This window comes from Oncorhynchus gorbuscha, unplaced genomic scaffold, assembly GCF_021184085.1.
Source record: "Oncorhynchus gorbuscha isolate QuinsamMale2020 ecotype Even-year unplaced genomic scaffold, OgorEven_v1.0 Un_scaffold_8311, whole genome shotgun sequence".
Lineage (NCBI taxonomy): Eukaryota > Metazoa > Chordata > Actinopteri > Salmoniformes > Salmonidae > Oncorhynchus > Oncorhynchus gorbuscha.
In genome coordinates this window covers 5,925-7,500 of record NW_025751512.1, presented here as the reverse complement: position 1 = coordinate 7,500, position 1,576 = coordinate 5,925, and the positions used below count along the sequence as shown (strand labels likewise).

Here is a 1,576-nt window from a genome sequence, read left to right as displayed (position 1 = left end):
GAACACATTCTGCTGACTAGGAGCTATAGGAAGGGAACACATTCTGCTTACTAGGAGCTATAGGAAGGGAACACATTCTGCTGACTAGGAGCTATAGGAAGGGAACACATTCTGCTGACTAGGAGCTATAGGAAGGGAACACATTCTGCTGACTAGGAGCTATAGGAAGGGAACACATTCTGCTGACTAGGAGCTATAGGAAGGGAACACATTCTGCTGACTACAAACTATAGGAAGGGAACACATTCTGCTTACTAGGAGCTATAGGAAGGGAACACATTCTGCTTACTAGGAGCTATAGGAAGGGAACACATTCTGCTGACTAGAAGCTATAGGAAGGGAACACATTCTGCTGACTAGGAGCTATAGGAAGGGAACACATTCTGCTGACTAGGAGCTATAGGAAGGGAACACATTCTGCATGCGGCTCAGCATCTTTCTAAGGACTCAGGAAAGGAGCGTGACTGAAGGAGGGGTGGTGAGTGTAGCGTTCAGTCTGGTTCTAGAAGAATCTTGCCTTCTGAAGGAGGGGTGAACTAAAGGAGGAGCGTGACTGAAGGACAGGGGTTAACTAAAGGAGGAGCGTGACTGAAGGACAGGGGTGGGGTAGGACAAGAATTTGTCCCTGGTATTTTATCCACACCAGCCCAGATCACTGCGTGTGCTGCCAATTCACCAAGCCCCACTTTCATTTTACCAGCTCATGTTTTTAAACAAATACAATATATGAAAACAGCATTGAGTTATTGACAGAGCCTTGTTCTGTTCAATGGTCTCTACCTAGATAGTAGTCGAAATACACCAATCCATGTTGTTGACTTAGAAAGAAAGGGAAGGGAAAGGGGGATTCCTAGTCAGTTGACAAACTGAATGCCTTCAACTGAAATATGTCTTCCGCAACCCGAATATAGAGAGTTGAGTAAAATATTTACACCAACAGAAAGCTGAAACCCGCCTCTCTTCAACAAGGACAAGGGGACGAAGCTTCCAAAGCTGTTTCCCCGCAATTGCATTTTGTAGGTAAAAGTACCTTTTGAGGTGGAACTTGAGGTAACGCAGGATGCCCCGGCTGGGCAGGAAGGTACAGCTCATACAGGTGAGGAGGTGCCAGTGGGAACGATTGGCCGAGCTGTTGGGCTGAGGCACGTGATTGGTCTGCTTGATGAGCTGACAGTAGACCTCGTCTCGGAGCAGGCGCAGGTCGTGGCAGGTCTGGAGGATGCCCTGGATGATCGGGACCGGATCAGACACAGCCTCCATCTCCTGTAGAGAGTTGAAGATCTTCACTGCCTCATCCTGCAGGCTGGCATAGCCCTTCTCCTTGGACTGGGGTGGGGAGAGGGGGAGAGAGAGAGAGAGAGAGTGAGAAAGGGAGAGTTATGGTGGTCACTGCTTTATGCATTTCATTCCTGTCAAAATGGTTAATAAAACTGCTGTCAAATACATGAGACCCTTTGCTCCACAAGGAGTTAAAAGAAGTAAATCAAGTCCTTGCAGTATAAAAATATAAACTAGCTGTAATAAGTCCCTCCAGGGTCTTATAGGTGAACAACTCACGGTGGATGTTGACCTCCCC

At 47.4% G+C, this 1,576-nt stretch overlaps 1 protein-coding gene across 1 annotated transcript in view; it reads right to left on the bottom strand.

Annotated features, from left to right (window-relative positions):
* The window catches only part of LOC124029942 (unconventional myosin-X-like), an 8,842-nt gene extending 7,566 nt beyond the window's left edge, over positions 1-1,276 (bottom strand). Inside the window, exon 1 of the mRNA XM_046341483.1 lies at positions 1,031-1,276. Coding sequence (XP_046197439.1) covers positions 1,031-1,260 — 230 coding nt within the window. The 5' untranslated portion in view covers positions 1,261-1,276. The remainder of the gene's footprint in view (positions 1-1,030) is intronic.
* Positions 1,277-1,576: the final 300 nt, after the last annotated feature.